The sequence below is a fragment of the Misgurnus anguillicaudatus genome, chromosome 3, assembly GCF_027580225.2.
Source record: "Misgurnus anguillicaudatus chromosome 3, ASM2758022v2, whole genome shotgun sequence".
Classification (NCBI taxonomy): domain Eukaryota; kingdom Metazoa; phylum Chordata; class Actinopteri; order Cypriniformes; family Cobitidae; genus Misgurnus; species Misgurnus anguillicaudatus.
Genome location: NC_073339.2, coordinates 42,227,957 through 42,245,556, shown reverse-complemented (window position 1 = coordinate 42,245,556; position 17,600 = coordinate 42,227,957). Strand labels below are relative to the sequence as shown.

The following is a 17,600-nucleotide window of genomic DNA, read 5'->3' as shown; positions in this document are numbered from 1 at the left end:
ATGCAGTTAGTAAAAATCTATTTATGCTTATGAATGTTTTTGTAGTTCTTCGTATATCTCTTCATTTCTGTTTTTTCAGATGTTATATACATGCTAATAAAAGGAGAAATGTAAACAATTAGAGCCAGACTTCATAAACTCCCTTAAAGTGATAGCTCACCCAAAAATGAAAATTCTGTCATCGTTTACTCACCCCTTGATCCAGTAAAGACTTACTTACATCAAGCTAGAGCAGCATTGACCTCCATAGAGGGAAAACATAATATTGAAGTCAGTGCTGGTCCAAAACTGTTTAGTTACAAACATTGTTCAAAATATCTTTGTGTTCAGCAGAACTAAAATAGTTACAGGTTTGTAACAGGCCCGGCTCCACGGGGGGCCAGGGTAGGCCTGGCCCACCCAATCAGAGGCTTGGCCCACCCTGGCCCCACACCACATAACAGCCAATCTTTTGGCCAAAAATCTGTAATGTTTTACTATATTAACAGATGGGAGAATAATAAAAAAACAGCATTTCCAATAAAATTTACATTTTTAGTTTGTAACAAGTTTGTTTTAGTTTATGTAAATAGTTATTTTAAAAGTACTGCCACTTTTTAACAAAACATTACAAGAATAAACCCAATTCTTACAGTTCATGCTTTACTCAAGTAACAAGTTTGTTTTAGTTGATGAAAATGGTTATTTTAAAGGAACTGCCCTATTTTATCAAATCTAAAGTTACTTAATTGATACAAAATCTGTCAAAGGGTCGAAACACATTACAAATGCAAAAAGAGAGAATGTAAAAATAAACATGTTAACCATATATATATATATATATATATATATAAAGTTAGTAAATAGTTTCAAAATATGTACAAATTTTTTTTTTTTAAAAGAAAACACAAAAACAACAACGAACAACCCTAACAATTGTCTTAAATATACAATATTAAAACTATATACCGTTTCATTGGGCGCACGTGCAGTGACGCGACAAGCGTCTGGTCCGAACTTTACTTCTGGTTTTTGTTTGTTTAATGGTCTGACTAGTTGCTGTAACTGAACTCTTAAACAAATACCTCATTAAAAATAACAAATGTTTTAGGTTCCTATGTAATCTACGTGTTGTTTATTTTAATTATTTTAATTATATTGTTATATAAATAAACTACTTTACAAGGACTTTGTTGTTAGTTATTTATTTTTCGCAGAGTTTACCGGAAGTTACATGATGACCACAAAAGCTGCGTGTTTATGTTGCTACTGCTAAAACCATCTATAGACATTTTTTTTGGATTTAAGCATTAAAGAACCCCCCCAATCCGACTGGCCCACCTGGAATATCACTTGGCCCACCTTTCATCTCATATCTGGAGCCGGGCCTGGTTTGTAACACGTTTTCTGAGGATGAGTAAATTATGACAGAATTGTAATTTTGGGGGGGTGAACAATCCCTTTAAATGCTTATTGTTTAGATTATGAATGCATACCATTAAAGTTAACGAACAAGGTAAAATTAACTTGACAAAAAAATTAAATGGCAGAGTGATATCTTAAATATTTCATTATTGCTGAATCTGCGTATACTGTATATGGATTCATGATATGCATGACAGCTGTATTTCTACATTATGAATAGATGAATACTCTGAGCATTCTCTATAAATAATAACCCGTTGTTACAAACATTTGTTTCATGCAGCACAGTAAAAGCAGAAATGTGTTAAAACAACAACAACAAATGTATTATAGATTAAATGTTGTGTGCATATTTATAACCGGGATGCCATTCCAGAATTGCTTTTGAAAGAGTTGGAGTTTTTTGGCTTCCCATCATTCTCTGCTGGTTGGGTTGCGAGCGCAGGAGAGGGACTGGAGTACCGTTGCCGACGGGTGAACGGGAACACGCTAGACACAAACAGATATGAACACACAACAGATAAGATGTCACCTCTTTCATACGGCAGATACTACAGATCTATATACTCATGTTTGCTCTTGTACCTTTTCTTGGTCTCCTGCGGTACTACGGCTTGAGTTAATAAACTCTTGTAGAGTTCGGATTTGAGATACCGTGGGTACGAATCCTACAAACGTAAATAATGGTCCAGTTTTAATAATTTGTTATATTATCCCTTTTCTAACTCCTTTTTTAATGCTCAAACTTTATACCTTTTTCATGAGGAAGTAAATATGCATCTGGGCATCGTCCAAAACAAACCGATGAGGTTGCTTGAGTCCTTGAAGAGTTTTCTCCATGGTCTTACTGTCAATATTCACCCATCGACTCGCACCGGGGGCCAGAAACTGCCTGATAGATTCAAATATAAAATTTAAAACATTTACGCATTTGGCACAAACTTTTATCCAAAGGGACCTGCAGACCAGGTAAACATTTTTTACACCAGTGTCTCTTCCCTGGAATTTAATTAATGATGTTGTTGCTATCGCAATCACATTATTCTGTTGAAGATATTTTAATAAACAATGCACACAGTTGATGGTACCCATTACAGGAGTATTTGTTTTTCCTACTATGGGTACCATCAACTGAATGCTTTCTATCATCTTCTACAGTATATTCTGAATATAGAAAGTATTAAGGTTTAAAACAACATAAGGGTAAGTAAATGATGACAGAAATTTCATTTTTGGGTGAACTCTCCCCTCGGACAAATATGCGCCAAATATGTTTTGTAATCACATTTTAATTATGTTAATGTCAACCTGTAAAACTATAACTGTGTTATACTCTGCTAAACCTGTGTAGAAATGACACACTTGTAAACCTCCTCTACTTTCTCGGGAATCTTTGAGGTTTCTCCGTGACGAACGTCTTCGCAAGCCTCCCAGAAACACAGGTTCTCCGCTGACAACAGGAGAAACACCATGCAAAAGAGATGAAAATGTGTTACATTATTGATACGTGCAGAGCATGTAGTCCAAAAATAGTGCAGAAGGGAAAGTTTATGGATGTTGCTCAGAACTGGGTCGAAATCAAAGGAAAATGTAATAAAAAGCACCAAAAAAGTAAGTATTGGTCATTATGCATTTTACCATGGTAATACTGACATTAAAATGACGTATACACCTATTTTAAATGGTTCTGATTGTACAAAACTGTGTGATAATGGGAAATAGCACAAGTGAAACCCCACTCCGTACCCCAACATCACAAGTATGAAAGCAGATTGTACAAATACACTCACCTAAAGGATTATTAGGAACACCTGTCAATTTCTCATTAATGCAATTATAATCAACCAATCACATGCCAGTTGCTTCAATGCATTTAGGGGTGTGGTCCTGGTCAAGACAATCTCCTGAACTCCAAACTGAATGTCAGAAGAAAGGTGATTTAAGCAATTTTGAGTGTGGCATCTGCTCAGTTACTGGGATTTTCACCCACAACCATTTCTAGGGTTTACAAAGAATAGTGTGAAAAGGGAAAAACATCCAATATGCGGCAGTACTGTGGGTGAAAATGCCTTGTTGATGCTAGAGGTCAGAGGAGAATGGCCCGACTGATTTAAGCTGAAAGAAGAGCAACTTTGACTGAAATAACCACTCGTTACAACCGAGGTATGCAGCAAAGCATTTGTGAAGCCACAACACGCACAACCTTGAGGCGGATGAGTTACAACAGCAGAAGACCCCACAGAGTACGCACATCTCCACTACAAATAGGAAAAAGAGGCTACAATTTGCAAAAGCTCACCAAAATTGGACAGTTGAAGACTGGAAAATGTTGTCTGGTCTGATGAGTCTCGATTTTTGTTGAGACATTCAGATGGTAGAGTCAGAATTTGGCATAAACAGAATGAAAACATGGATCCATCATGCCTTGTCTCCACTGTGCACGCTGGTGGTGTAATGGTGTGGGGGATGTTTTCTTGGCACACTTTAGGCCCCTTATGGCCTAATTGGGCATTGTTTAAATGCCACGGCCTACCTGAGCATTGTTTCTGATGTTCATCCCTTTATGACCACCATGTACCCATCCTCTGATGGCTACTCCAGCAGGATAATGCACAATGTCACAAAGCTCGTATCATTCCGAATTGGTTTCTTGAACATGACAATGAGTTCGCTGTACTAAAATGGCCCCCACAGTCAACAGATCTTAACCCAATAATAGAGCATCTTTGGGATGTTGACCTTGTTGAATCAATGCTATGTAGAATTAAAGCTGTTTTGAAGGCAAAAGGGGGTCAAACACAGTATTAGTATGATGTTCCTAATAATCCTTTAGGTGAGTGTATAATTCATGACCTCACACTATTTCGTCACCTTAAATAAAATTGTTTGTGTATGTTTTGTGTATACCGCTGAATTCTTTCTCCAGATAAATCATCAGCTCTTTTCTGCCCAATGGATCATTAAGCAGCTTCATGAAACTAAATCTCCAGCTCTCCACACGCAGTTTAGTCGGCACAGCGGCCCTGATTCACAGACAAGGAGAAAATCCTTACTAACCTTCAACAGCACTGCACGCATGCTCAGGTTATTGATTAAAAGGTTTAAAGGTACTGTACATTTGTGAACCTTGACCACAAAACCAGTGATAAGTCACACGGGTATACTTGTAGCAATAGCCAACAATACACTGTATGGGTCAAAGTTATACCAAAAATCCTATTAAATTATTAAATAAAGATCATTAGATTAAATAAAGATTAAAATTTCCTACCGTGCATATTTATAAAAAATATATTTATCATTAGTTATATGTGTTGCTAAGGACTTCATTTGGACAACTTTAAAGGTGAATTTTTGCACCCTGAGATTCCACATTTTCAAATAGTTGTATCTCTGCAAAATATTGACCCTTATGACTGGTTTTGTGGTCCATGGTCACATTTGGCAAATATACTCACTCAAATACAAGTGGTCTTTAAAGCAACACTATGTAGTTTTTTTACCTTTAAATAATGTCTCTAAAATTATTTCAGTGATAGAACAACTTTTAACTGGACAAATTGTACTGTTGCTGCAACCTGAGCAGCCTCCTAGCTGCTACAAGCACACTCTGAAAGTGGCGGTGGAGGGTAGGAAACACACCCCTTCCCCTCCCCCTGCCTGCAGAAGAGTGTCTGATACCAGGCACTGTTGCGCTTTTCAACCACATGGGGGAGCTGTAAGTCATTTTTACATGGAAACTACATAGTGTTGCTTTAACAATGCAAAAGTTATGTTTAGTTTTTGATTTTGAATCACTGATATAATGATAAACGGCTTTTGAACATCTGACTCACGTGTCAGAGTTCATGGTCCAAAACGTGACATCATCTGTGATCCAAGGGTTGCTGGGAAGGCATCCTTGCATTATGGGGTCATGAGGCTGATACTGCTCAAAGTATTTTACATAACTACACACACACACACACACACACACACACACACACACACACACGCACACACAGTTTGATGATAGTCCATTAGCTCTAGCCTGAGGATAAACGGTGGACAATAACAGATATACTCTGTACCTCTCAAGACAAATTGAGGATTTGATGCGATTTCTGCCCAGGCTTCTTCTGTTGTGTTCAATCTAAAGCCATTTCATTTATAGGCAAACACAATAACAAATGCATGATGGAAGTTAAAATTAGTCACATGCACAGCAATGTTAGCTATATGTTACTAGTAGAGATGCACTGATATAAAAAAATTATCCACTTATTCAGACTGATATCTGATGCAGATACCAATAGTTTGTTGGTTTTATTAACTTGCATTAACTAAATTCTGAAAAAAAATTCTTAATGTTCTTCATTTATATAATGACCATTAAATATTAAACATATCCAGTGCCAGGCACAGTGCCTTCTCTTCAGAGGGATGCCGATTCAAAATATATGTTCGGAGTGTTGTGGGTTGCTCGTCATTTCAAGATATGTGTTTGGCGCGTCATGTCAACCATGTGCATCATGTGTCTTGCGCCTGCTGCACCCGCGCCGACAGGAATTATGATAAAATGACTCTCGCGTTTGCCAGATACACGCCTAATCTCACATGCAATCAGAGTTTAGTGTTAAGTAGTGTCTTGCGACGTGAGCGTCTCTTGTGTACGTGTGCAGAAGGCACTTATTTTGATAAGACGCATGCTGCACATGGTTCAAACGACACGCCAAACACACATCCCGAAACTACAAACCACACAGATTATGGGCTAAATACATGTTGTAACGAGCTTCACATTGTGTGCTTTCAAAAAAGAAGTCACCAGCCACCACTGAACATTAAACTAGTTACATTTTCTATAAACAGAGCTAAAATGGTCATACCATTTTCTGATATCGGTCATGACTATCAGCTGTTTTTAAACTATCAGCGAAAATGAGATTTTATTGACCAATACCAATTATTGGCCGATATATCGGTGCATCTCTACATATTTTATTATTTTATGAAAAAAAAAACGGTTTGGCAAGATGAAAAATTAAAAAAATCTTTTTACAATTTTTTTTAAAAAGCACGCAAGTTTATTTCAATGCACATAGTGTATTTATGTTAATTTTATGCAATTAAAATATTTCAACCATTTTTATGAAAGTTAAGACTGAATGAACGTGAAAATCTCAAATGGTGTAACTGCCAATTGCGACAAGGAATATATTTTATCCACCTTGATGGCATATGTAAGCGTAATCATCAAAAAAAAAAAAAAAAAGATTTTAAAATAGAATTTATTAGTTATTTCTAAATGTAAATTTTAATGCGTTTTTGTAATATTTGTCCTGACATTTAGTGAAAACAGCTCTGTTTTCTAAATAATCTTGAAATGATGAAATGTATGTAAAAAAATCATATTACACTTAACTAGATGATTATATTTTATTGCACATTTTTTATTAATATATTTATATTCATTTAAAAAATACTGAAATTTTTGCAATTATCTCCCAAATAATCTTTCAAAATGAAATAAAAAAAATTTTTTAGACTTGTTCCTCAAAGAAGACAATGTATGCAAGTAATCTGCAAATTTATTTTGAAATGTTAACCCTTTACAAACACAAAATAATTAAAGGAACAGTATGTAAGAAATGTATATCAGTTCATCATAGAATGGCTCTGATATGTCACTAGACATTAAGATATAATTTTCATTTCAAATACTTATATCACTGACAACAGTGGTCTGGCCAGGATATTGTCATTTAAAAAGTGGAGTTGCAGCCCTCAACTGATGTTTATGTTGTCATTTTGTGTATTGGTCATCAGTTGTGTGATTGCAGTACCAGTTTTAGCCACAAGTTTTGTGATTGCAATACCAGTTTTGGCCACAATCCTACATATTGTTCCTTTAACGTCACTTCATTGACCCACATTTATGAGCTGGGATAGACTCCAGACTCATGTGAACCCATGAATAATAACAAAAATGACCATACAATACAAAAGATACAAAAATGTATGTATTAAAAAATATTACAGTAAAACATCTGTAAAATGAATCATATAATCAAAACACAAAGCATTTAGACAACATACCTCTTTTTTGTAAAACTCTGTGTTCTTTGCTGAAATTCAACAATAAAGTTTCTGTCATGGTTAAATGTTTATCCATCTGGACACATTGTATGATCAAATGATCTTGCTATGAAATGAAATGACAGCAGAAAATGAAGCAGCATTTAAAATACTTACTTGAATAAGGATGCATGAGAAAACAAAAAAACACAGAAATAAAGAGAAAGAAAGCTGTAGATGACGCTTGAACATGAAGGATTCTGTTGTGAATGTTTATATATATATATATATTGCTGTAAACTATTACATGGTCTGTATGATGTGTTGTGTTTAGTGGTAGTTAATTCACTGACCAGTTGCACTCTAGTATTCATCCATCTCTCCGGTCCGTTATCGAGAATGTCCAGCACCCCTGGCTAAAAACGTTTTCATAGAGATACTCAATGAGCTAAATATATCATTTTAACATTAATTTGGTAAGCCCTGCATGTTTCCAGGCTTTTAACCCAAATCAACATAATGTCTGACAGGTGGATTTACCCACGGATGGCATGCAAATACTGTACACACAGTGGCAATGAAATGGATTTTAAATCCATCCCAGATTATTCATCATCTTTTAAAATGTCCTTGTGCAAACGTGCTTAGTAACACACACATATACTTTACATGATGGCTAGGACTTACCATTGACCTTTAATTCCATTTTAATACTGAGCTCATAATATTTTAACATCACTAAACCTCACAGAGTTTTTATATGGCATTTTTATATTTTTTGTTATTATTTAGTCTGTTTATTTAGCCGTTTTCCTCGTCTCTAATAATGTAGTGAACCTGACCGACATACACACACAGTGTACACTAGCTAGCAGACAAACATAGACAGACACACTAAAACACATTCACTTAGTAATAAAATATCCTCTCAAGCTCTCAGCCAAAAGCATGAAGCATTAGAGATATACTATACCAACACACACACAGTACACAAACACAATCCTTAAAGGGGTAGTTCACAAAAAATGACAAAATTTGCCTTCTTGTACTCAACCTCATGTTGTACCAAATCTGTATGACTTTTGGGAACAACATATTTTTAAATTGGAGTTGGAGTAGTTTTTGTCATTTTATTAATGAAATGTAAGTGTAATTGCAATATCAAAATACCTTTTGGTATATCATATCAAAATCATTGTTATTGCTCGTCATAAGTTGGACCCAGCACGACCCATCTTATTCCAATGTGCCCACAGTTTGAAAACCCCTGATCTATACCATCATATTTATGGTAAGCAATGCACGTTCCCATTTGCGTGTACTGTCTGTTTGTGCATTCATGCGTGTCCTTTTTGAAGTCACCGATGAGTTCTACTCTACTTCTCCTTTTTATCCATTATTTGCAAGTATCTGCCCTCCTTTTTCCTCATTCTGCTTCCCTTCCCCCATTTCACCCTGCTTTGCGATGCTTTTAACCGCCCGGTTGAATGTTTCATAAGCAGAAGCTGGGTACAGAAGACGGGTGGGCGCAGATGCAAACTCGGCTTAGGCATCGCTCTGCCGCATGATTGGCTAATGCGTTTGCATACTTTCACATTTTTCTATCAAATTTCTGAAAGTCTTGATTAAAGCTGGCTTTTTTAGTTGTACTGAGTGTTAAAGGTGCAATGTGGGACTTTAAGAAGGATCTCTTGACAGAAATGCAATATAATATACATAATTATATTATCAGTGGTGTATAAAGACCTTACAAAATGAACTGTATTGTTTTTATTATCTTTCCATGGGGTCACACCAGCAGCGTTTGAGGCATCAAATTCGCGTCTACCGCGTCTAGTTTGCCACTTAAACATTTTGAGTTTACTCGCTTTATTCGTACGTGAAAATGTAGTCATCGAGACTTTCACGTGGAAATTCGCATCATGGGAGGGGCTTCTGCGACTCCGCTCGCTTCCTGTTATCAAGTCACTCCTAGAGCAAGCTCCTGGTTAGTTAACGTGGTAAATTTTTCCGCCAAAGTTCAAATTTTTCAACTCGCTTAATCAATTCGCGCCATTCGTGCAAACTAGACCCGCGAATGAGGCGGAATCGCGTCTACCGCGCTAAACGCCTCATTAGCGTCGCGAGACCTCCAGGCGCGCGTCAACGTATCTTGACTTAACATTGAAATCACTCACGCTTGACGGCTCTACCGCGGCTGGTCTGAACGCAAAAATTCAGAGTGGTAAGGCCCCCCAAAAACATAACAAAAGCTCCACAACCCCCCCCCTATTCATTTGTATATTACATATATTAAATAAAGCAGATTGTGCGTTTGCACAAAATTATCAACATTTATTAACTAGTTTTTAAGAATCTCATGCAAAATAAGAATTTTTTTTTTAATTATGAGAAATATTTTCATATTCTGGTAAAAAATGGCGTAAACATTCTTTACAAATATATTTAAATACATAATGAAGCATTTATACCAGACGCGGAAGAGGCGATAAAAACTCGCTATCCGCACGTAGTTGGACACTTAAACATTTTGAGTTTACTCGCTTTATTCGTACGTGAAAATGTAGTCATCGAGACTTTCAAGTGAAAATTCGCATCATGGGAGGGGCTTCTGCGACTCCGCTCGCTTCCTGTTATCAAGTCACTACTAGAGCAAGCTCCTAATTGGACATGGCACATTTTTCCGCCAAAGTTAAAAATTTCAACTCGCTTGATCAATTTGCGTCATTCGTGGGAACTAGAAGCACGAATGAGGCGGAATCGCGTCTACCGCGCTAAACGCCTCATTCCCGTCGCGAGACTTCCAGACGAGCGTCAACACGTCTTTACATTGACTTAACATTAAAATCACTCACGCTTGACGGCTCTACCGCGGCTGGTCTGAACACAAAAATTCAGAGTGGTAAGGCCCCCAAAATATAGCAAAAGCTCCACAACCCCCCTCCCATTCATTTGTATATTACATATATTTAATAAAGCAGATTGTGCGTTTGCACAAAATTATCAACATTTATTAACTAGTTTTTAAGAATCTCATGCAAAATATTTCATGATAATTTTTTTTTAATTATGAGAAACATTTTCATATTCTGGTAAAAGATGGCGTGAACATTCTTTACAAATATATTTAAATCCATAATGAAGCATTCATACCAAACGCGGAAGAGGCGATAAAAACTCGCTATCCGCACGTAGTTGGACGCTTAAACATTTTGAGTTTACTTGCTTTATTCGTACGTGAAAATGTAGTCATCAAGACTTTCACGTGGAAATTGGCATCATGGGAGGGGCTTCTGCGACTCTGCTCGCTTCCTGTTATCAAGTCACTACTAGAGCAAGCTCCTGATTGGTTAACATGGTACATTTTTCCGCCAAAGTTCAAATTTTTCAACTCGCTTATCAATTTGCGCCATTCGTGCGAACTTGACGCGTGAATGAGGCGTAATCGCGTCTACCGCGCTAAACGCATCATTTGCGTCGTGAGACCTCCAGACGCGCGTCAACGCGTCTTTACATTGACTTAACATTGAAATCATTCAATTTTTTTTTTAATTCTGAGAAATATTTTCATATTCTGGTAAAATATGCCGTAAACATTCTTTACAAATATATTTAAATCCATAATGAAGCATTCATACCAGACGCGTAAGAGGCGATAAAAACTCGCTAACCGCACGTAGTTGGACGCTTGAACATTTTGAGTTTACTCGCTTCATTTGCGCATGAAAGCCTAGTGATTCGAGACATTCACGCGGAAATTCAAGTCACGTTACTATAAGAGTAAGCCCTTGATTGGTGAATGCGGTGCACAGGATGCCTATTCGCGTCTTTGCATTGACTTAACATGTAAATCACTCGTGCTTCCCACCTCTTCCGCGGCTGGTGTGAACCCTAGATAACACTATAACTTTCTGCATACTAATTACAATTATAATGCATCAAAGTGTGTAACAAAAGCTACATAGTTCACAAATCTATTGCAATGAAATACATAACTATGTTTAAAAAAAATCTAACACCATTTACAAGCATTGTATCTCACCTCACTATAATGGAAAAAAATGTATATGCTTTATATTTATAAAATAGGGAGGGGAAAAATCTAATTTCAGAACAATTAGAATATTTTAATATTTTGATAAAGCCGTTGTCTCAAACGACGACATATTTGTCCTGTGGCGGCTACTGTACCTTTTCTTTGCGTTTTGAAATTGAGGTTGGTTGCAATTCCCAATCTCACCACTAGATGCCGCTACAACCCACACTGGACCTTTAATGAAACCTTGTTTGAAATGTTTTCCTTCCCAAAATAAAGTACTGTGGTATCACTACGCCCCTCTTTGTTAAGTTTTGTTAGTGTTGTGGGATTACTGGATTTAGTACTTACAGGTGGTCTGTTCACTAGCCAGTAGGCTTGCTCTTGACACTCAAGCACGATACGGTCTGCTTTCCGACGCTGTTTTGACGCCCTAACACAAGAAATGAAAACTTAGCAAAAAGCAATATTTTATGTTTGCCAGGGTGCATCCTACGGTAAAAACCCTTTAATATTTTTCCCTTAAACATTAAATACAATATAAAAAAAACACTTTGCGATGCATTGCCGAATCGATTATTGTTGACACCCCTATTGATTAATATATATATTTACATGTGATTAGTTATTAAATGATTGAGTCTTTATGGTTAGAAATGAAATGTGCTTTAACATCTTTGAAATTTTAGCTCAACTGGCATAGCATTGTATTCGCAACACAATGGGTTCGATCCACACACAAATAATGATAAAATATATACCTTGTATTGTACTGTGAGTTACTTAGGATAAATGCATATGACAAATGCATAAAGTAAATGTGCATTAACAGTACTTTCTCTTTTAATAGATCAAAGAAAACATTTGGTGTCATGTGCTTGTGTGATGGGAGTTACCTGAGCTGCTCTCTCGCCTGCATCACAACAAAGTCCCAGGTGTGGTTGATCCGTTTATGTAAAGCATTATAGCACTCCTAACAAAGAGAGAGATAAAGAGAGAATAAATAATAGCTTGTGACTGCTTCATTGTGCCATCTCTATACAATTACAGTCTTACTGTGTGGTGTGGTTGGTCCATTCACCTTTTCATACTCGATCAGCTCTCCTTGTTTTCGGATATTCTTCTTTGCCAGGTAGATTGCTAGAAAACATGTTAATGCATTATTTTGTCGTTGTAAAATCATATGATTATACGCGGACTCACTGTGATAGTTGAGTCCACAACTTTCCAATACAGACCCCTTAACCTAAGAAACATGACGTGTTTGCACTACGACACAAAGTGCCTGCAATGATGAGTAAACTGCACTGATGTGCACAGTAAAATGGGTGTACTGTACCTTTAAATGGTATTTACAACTCACCATAATCCAGCTCTGATGCCGGCCAGCGCGTTGAAGCCCAGTAGTATGGTGTCTGGTGAAAAAGAGATATTTATTTCACTATACTTTAGCAATGATATTTAATTAAATGTGTGTGTTTGTGTGTTTACCTGAAAACGATATGGTGAATCATCAGATTTCAGAATAAGGTTTCTGGGCTCTTTTAAGGGGTAGATGTAACCATATTTTACAAGAAGCTGTCCAATGTGCAGTGCCTCTATATATAAAACATAAATACACACTTTACAGTACTTTACATATTCACATACAAAATAAAATATCCACTTATTCTCTGTATATTCTCTGTATTATGTCATTAAAAATTTGACCATTATTAATTCAAATGATATTTCATATGATTTATTTACAGAAAATAAGAATAGAACGCACTCAAAACTAAAATACATACTTTGCATATGCCGAAAATGAATACAGGTTTCAACATTTTAATGTACAGGGGTCTCATTTATAAAACGTGAATAGGTGCTTACTAAAAGTCTACGTATTCACAAAAGTTAAAAAATGGCATACGGCAAAAAATATTAAGACTTATAAAACAAAGCAATCTTCCCTTTATAAATCACAGATCACCTGCAAGTGTGCGTACATAAATCATCCTCAGATCCCACCCTGCAAAGCCCACTCTCCAATCAAGTTTGTTTTTTATAGATCACAATCTTTGCGTGGGAACTGGCGATTGCAAATTACACAAAAAACGGGGCTGGAAACCTGCATACTCCAGTTCGCACGCATGTGCCCACTTTATAAATGAGACCAAAGAACGCTTTTTTACCAGGCTGTATTTCGGCTTTAAATGTTAAGATGGGTGTCTATGGGATTAACTCATTTTGGAACAGTCTCTAGTGGCCAGTCGATGAATTGCAGTTTATATCACTTCCGTGTTGGTTTCATGAAAATCTCGCGTAGCCAGACCTTAAAAACTGAAGGTCTGGTGTTTTTTGACGCTTTCTTTGGCCAGTGCCAAACAACCAACAACCAATCACAGTTTGTTTCATCTAGCGTCACGTTTCGTGAAAGTCTTCCCAAAATTACAGACCGGGCTGCAACAAGTCGAGAGACAGAAAACTCCTGGACGTCTTTAAAGGGACATTTCACTCCCTCTGAAAATATGCTCATTTTCCAGCTCCCCTAGGGTTAAACATTTGATTCTTACCGTTTTGGAATCCATTCAGCTGATCTCTCGGTCCGGCGGTACCACTCCCAGCATAGCCCGGCATAATCCATTGAATCCGACCAGACCACTAGCATCGCGCTCAAAAATAACCAAAGAGTTTCGATATTTGTCCGGTTTAAAACTTGACTCTTCTGTAGTTACATTGTATACTAAGACCAACAGAAAATTAAAAGTTGCGATTTGCAGATATGGCTTGGACCTATACTCTCAAACTGGCGTAATAAGGACTTTGCTTCTGCAACATGGCCGCAGGAGGCGTTGTGATACAACGCACTGATCGAAAATAGTCCCCTGCTATTAAAAGTAACCAAGGGGACTACCTTCGGTCAATGCGCAACATCAACAAGCCTGCCGCAGCCATGTTACATCAGCAAAGCCCTTAAAGGACTTTATAACGCCAAAATTAGAGTACACTCCAAAACATGCTGGGTTGTTTTTAACCCAGGGCTGGGTCACTATTGGACAGAACACACTGCCGGGTTAAAATGACCCAACTGCTGGGCTACTTCAACCCAACCGCTGGGCCGTTTTAACATTGTTGATTGACAACAACCCAGCAATTGGGTCAAAACAACCCAGCAGCTGGGTAATTTTTTATTTTTTTGCGCGATACCAATGGTCCAATCAGACTCAATGGACCACGCCAAGCCATGCCAAAAGTGCCAGCGCCAGACCCGGAGATCGGCCGAACGGACCCCAAACACCAAGAATCAAATGTTCAACTCCAGGGGAGCCGGAAAACGAGCACATATAAAAAAAGTGCAATGTCCCCCTAAGAGAGTCTATGCCATAAACTTTGCATATTTTTGAGAACGCAGCGTTTAGCTGATCACGATAATTGCTCATTATTACCCACTTAAACAACTTCAGCTTTTCCTCCATTGAAAGGCCGAGCTTTGTTTCCCGAGGGACCAAAGATTCGCGACACTCGCGTCTCCCGGAAATCCGTTTAATTGCAACAAATCAGAAGATGACTTTGACATTCCCACAGGGTTTCCAGTTAAGTGTACAGACGTTTATCCAACATTCTGTGGGCGGTGACGTCTGAGGCTGAGACTAGTTTCATGAAAGAGATCAGAAGGTTACCCCTTGGTAAAAACCTGGCAACCCTGCGCTACAGGCATACAAAACTTCACTTGGGAAACTCTAAAAGCAACAGCCTTGCTAAGGAACTCTTCATGAAGGTTTAAAAATCCCTAAATATGTGCCAGTCAGATAACAAAACTCATCCAATCAGTGATTTAAAAAAAAAAGAACCTAAATGCACAAATGGATTTCAATCACTGTGAAATTTTGAACTTTTGGTAATTCTTTTCAGTCAGATATTTTAGTGTAACCCTCAGATAAGCACTGAAGAGATTTAAAAAAGTGTCTGGTGTTTTACAGGCACAGCTGTGGACAACACTTTATATAAATTAAAGCTTTCTGAGTCCTAACTGTTCTCTGTGTGTGACATTAATGCATTTTCCTAAAATAATCTCTTGCACACAACCTACTTAACATCACATAAAATCTAAGTTTACGGCAGTGTTAAAGCAAAACTAACAAGCATGTGAGTTCCTCAGGGACTGTGTTTGTATGTGTGTGCATGTGTGTATGTTTTGATTTCCATATAAGGAGTGCACATGGATAATAATGCAGTCTCCAGAGGACACACTTTGCAAGTCACAGGTATACCTGGAAAATCACAGCAGATAGCACGGAAATTATTACATACAGGTCCATACACACAATAAGTGGGGTTAGACAAACATTTCAAATAATGACTGATGCAAAAGTAGTCACCATGCAAGCTGGCAGTCTGTTGCGGTACAGTTGCCAAGGTGTTTTACTTTAAGTTGCTTATTGTTTATCGGGTGGTCAACATAACAACACACAGAGCTATTTAAGACAAAATATTGAATGCTCCCACATTTGTAAATAGTTATGTATAAAAGTGTCTACTAAATAAATAGGTTAAATGTATATATTACTGTCTGTCTTACCTTCATCAGAAATAGAAAACTTCTTCATCAGCCATTCAATTATGTCCAAACCTGTATAAAGGTAAAGATGTCACACAAACATTTTTAAACACATATACCTACATTCGTTTGATATCCAACTAACTGCTGCTATATAAATTTGTTATAAACTATTCATTGTGATTTTAATTTTCTTTGACACATACTTTCTTTGTTTTGTTCGTACACACGTCCTCCGAGAGACACGCGCAGGCAGAAAACATGCACTGTTGGGTTAATTAAATGCAAGAGAAATGAGCGCGGAGACCGAGCGCGCACACAGGAGTCTAATTTCAATGCGCAAGCTTCTATTGATTCTCTGTCCTGGTGCGCGCTCCAGACTTTCCAAGATGCGCACGGAAACGTCACCTAAAATGCAGACGATTTACACAATAATAACGACAAACTATTTTCCTGTCACGCCTCAGCGGCATCTATAATCGTGCCATAACATGTCAGTGACTGGAAAATGATCGGAACATTGAAGTCCATTTGGGATTATCAAGTGTGTGTGGATGAAGTCAGTGAGTCAAGTTTGAGAGAGAGAGAGAGAGAGAGAGAGAGAGAGAGAGAGAGAGAGAGAGAGAGAGAGAGAGAGATGCGTAACTTACCAGTCATTGCGTGTGGTATAACTGTTATAAGGAGACGCTGGTTGCGCATTTTGATGCCCATATCTGGGTCCTGCATGGATATGATCATGCGCTCCATCTATTTAGAAGAGTTGATATTGCATGTCATGAATTGACAGAAACATTTATTTAACACTTTCTCCATTATTATGCAGGAGTATAATAACTGAGACAGAAAAATGTGTAGCCTGCTTTTAAAACTTGTCACATGCAGGACTTTTAGGTAAAATGTAACTAAACGGCCTTAAATCATTTAAAAAATACAATATACTTTGTTATATATTCAACCTTAATTTTAATTAAAAAATGTCAATGCAACTGCACACATCACGCGCATATCATCATTTTGGTGAGCAAAAACAACAGCAAAAGCTTTCATTTATAACGCCTATATCTCCTAGCTGTAAATAACTGTAGTCATTTTTTCAAAATTATACTAAAAAATAAAACTTTTAGAGTTACCTTAGTCAAGCAGGGCATTTGTTGTTTTTGCACTCCATCCTGACCGAGTGTGTTGATTGTCATGTTTGCTGCTCCTGACTGTAAATGTGAAGTTGCTGGATGCTGCTGCTGCTGCTGATGGAGAGTTTGATGTCCCGTCGGAAGAGAGCCGATGGGGTGGTGCTATTTATACCACGTGTCCATACCAGGTATAGAGTAGCGCCACCCAGTGCCGATGAAGTGGTAAGTGATAATTAACAAATACAAATTGGTTTGCGATACCAAGAAAATGTATAAATAGTATATGTGTAATAATTACAAGAGAAAATTAAAATAAAATATTTTAGATTAAAATTATGCTATGCTGCGTGCGAATGCCGTGTCAAACAAAACTGTCAATGCAATGATAATTTGAGGTAAAGTTCTTTATAATTATTAAATGATAATAGTGTGC

General features: G+C 37.3%; 1 protein-coding gene across 1 annotated transcript; it reads right to left on the bottom strand.

Moving 5' to 3' along the window:
- Positions 1–69: 69 nt before the first annotated feature.
- On the bottom strand, positions 70–17,325 carry rgs11 (regulator of G protein signaling 11). Its single transcript, XM_055206077.2, has 17 exons — positions 17,168–17,325; positions 16,688–16,784; positions 16,059–16,109; positions 12,989–13,095; positions 12,861–12,912; positions 12,579–12,637; positions 12,394–12,470; positions 11,849–11,930; positions 7,815–7,877; positions 7,483–7,506; positions 5,475–5,536; positions 5,241–5,354; positions 4,312–4,427; positions 2,767–2,854; positions 2,158–2,296; positions 1,990–2,072; positions 70–1,893 (listed from the first exon to the last, which is right to left on the bottom strand). Exons 1-17 carry the CDS (start codon positions 17,228–17,230, stop codon positions 1,758–1,760), a joined length of 1,413 nt encoding a protein of 470 aa, XP_055062052.2. The 5' UTR covers positions 17,231–17,325; the 3' UTR covers positions 70–1,757.
- Between the last annotated feature and the right edge of the window lie 275 nt (positions 17,326–17,600).